The following is a 1,845-nucleotide window of genomic DNA, read 5'->3' as shown; positions in this document are numbered from 1 at the left end:
CCCCCGCCTTTTTCGTTAACCTAAATATTTTGGGTGTATATGTTTAAATAATTTTTATATTGGCAACACCAGTGTGATAAGTGTATGTCGTCACTCACCCCTGTCCGTATTCCCCGAGGATGTTTTCTTCAGGAATCCGCACGTTGTCGAAGTGCACCATGCAAGTGCCGGAGGCGCGGATGCCGAGCTTGTCCTCGGGCTTCGCCACGCTCAGCCCCGGAGTCTCACGATCCACGATGAAGCACGTGATGCCTTTGTAACCCTGTGGGGAGTTAACCAGATCTGACCTGAATGTCAACGTTGATATATTCATCCATTCATTCACCCATCCATCCTTATCCATCCAATCTTAGATAGATTGATGGATGGATGAATGGATGGATGGATGGATGGACGAATATACTAAAATTAAAGAAAAAAATATATCTAAACGAAAAATATATCTATAAGAGGAAAGATTTGTATTTTTGTGTGTATTAAAATAAATAAAAAACCGGGCCGATTTAGATAATTCTTCAATTATTAAAAAAATACGTTATCACTAAGTAATGTAGACTTTTTTATATTACGCGGACGAAGTCGGGAGCAACACCTAGTTACTAAATAACATCAAAATGGAATGTTTGTTATGGAAAAGATGGACAGTCTCATACAAGTAATTGTTTTTACTTAAGATGTCCTAACAACAATTTTCTTTTTTATTTAAGTAATAATTATTTATTTATTGTTGAAGTAATGAAAAACATTTGCACAATAATCTGTTCGAATGATTATAAAAATTTATACGAGTATGCATATTTACGTGAGCATTGTTTTCTTTATAAAAAATCTATTAAATACATATTCATATTAAAAACCCTACTTAACATATTGACCTAGTAAATTATTGCCATGGTTCAGATTGCGTAATGCATAAAAACGATAAGCGAGAATGGGTCAACAAACATTGCTAGATAAGTTTTTAATATAAGCAAATAATCTTACTCTTACTAATATTATAAATGCGAAAGTTTAGATGGATGGATGTTTGTTAGCGTTTGTAGCCTAAACGGCTGAACGGATCTCCATGTAATTTGGCACAGGTTTAGAGCATAGTCTGGAAGATCACATAGGCTACTTTTTATCCCGGGAATAGTTACGGTTCCCGTGGGATTCGTTAATTTAGTTTTTTAATATTTACTCGATCATTCTACAACGGTTTAACATATCTTATTGAAATTTGGCACAGATGTAAAACAAAGTCTGGAGTACACATGGGACTTATCCACTTGAACCTTAGTTCATCCCCGAGAAATGTCCGGTTCCAGAGAGATACGTAGCTTTTGTTATTTATATAGTTCGTATGTTTTCTAATAACAACGCGGGCGAAGTCGCGGGCAACAGCTAGTGATAAAATAAACAAAAAATAACAATTACTTATAAGAAACATTTTCGGACATTTTTAGTCACAATCCAGATTTCAAATGCACTGTAAATAGGGTAGGAAATAAATGTCCTCGACTGTACTAACCTTGCTGGGATCAGCGTTCGCCATGACGAGGAAAACTCCCGCGACATCGGAGTTGGAGATCCACATCTTGGAGCCGTTGATGATGTAGTGGTTACCATCCTTCTTCGCGACAGTCTTCAACGCGAACGCATCAGAACCTGACGTGGGTTCTGTTAAACAGAAACTACCCGCCTGGAAAAATCATACTAATATTATAAATGCGAAAGTTTAGATAAATGGATGTTAAAGCGTAAACACTTCTTTGTTGACCGACTTCCCAAAAGAAGGAGGTATTCAATTCGTCGGTATATTTTTTTTTTTTATGTGTGTTACGGCATAACTCCGCCGCTAGTGGA

The 1,845-nt window shown here is 36.7% G+C and overlaps 1 protein-coding gene across 1 annotated transcript in view; it reads right to left on the bottom strand.

Moving 5' to 3' along the window:
* The window catches only part of LOC106104020 (short/branched chain specific acyl-CoA dehydrogenase, mitochondrial), a 12,817-nt gene that overhangs the window by 2,112 nt on the left and 8,860 nt on the right, over window positions 1–1,845 (bottom strand). Inside the window, exons 5-6 of the mRNA XM_013283960.1 lie at window positions 1,511–1,681; window positions 99–262 (exon numbers count right to left, since the gene is read on the bottom strand). Of these exons, the coding sequence (XP_013139414.1) occupies window positions 99–262; window positions 1,511–1,681 (335 nt within the window). The remainder of the gene's footprint in view (window positions 1–98; window positions 263–1,510; window positions 1,682–1,845) is intronic.

Source organism: Papilio polytes, unplaced genomic scaffold (assembly GCF_000836215.1).
Source record: "Papilio polytes unplaced genomic scaffold, Ppol_1.0 DF823692.1, whole genome shotgun sequence".
Taxonomy (NCBI): domain Eukaryota; kingdom Metazoa; phylum Arthropoda; class Insecta; order Lepidoptera; family Papilionidae; genus Papilio; species Papilio polytes.
The sequence above is the reverse complement of the archived record's forward strand: the minus strand, read 5'-3'. Positions and strand labels throughout refer to the sequence as shown.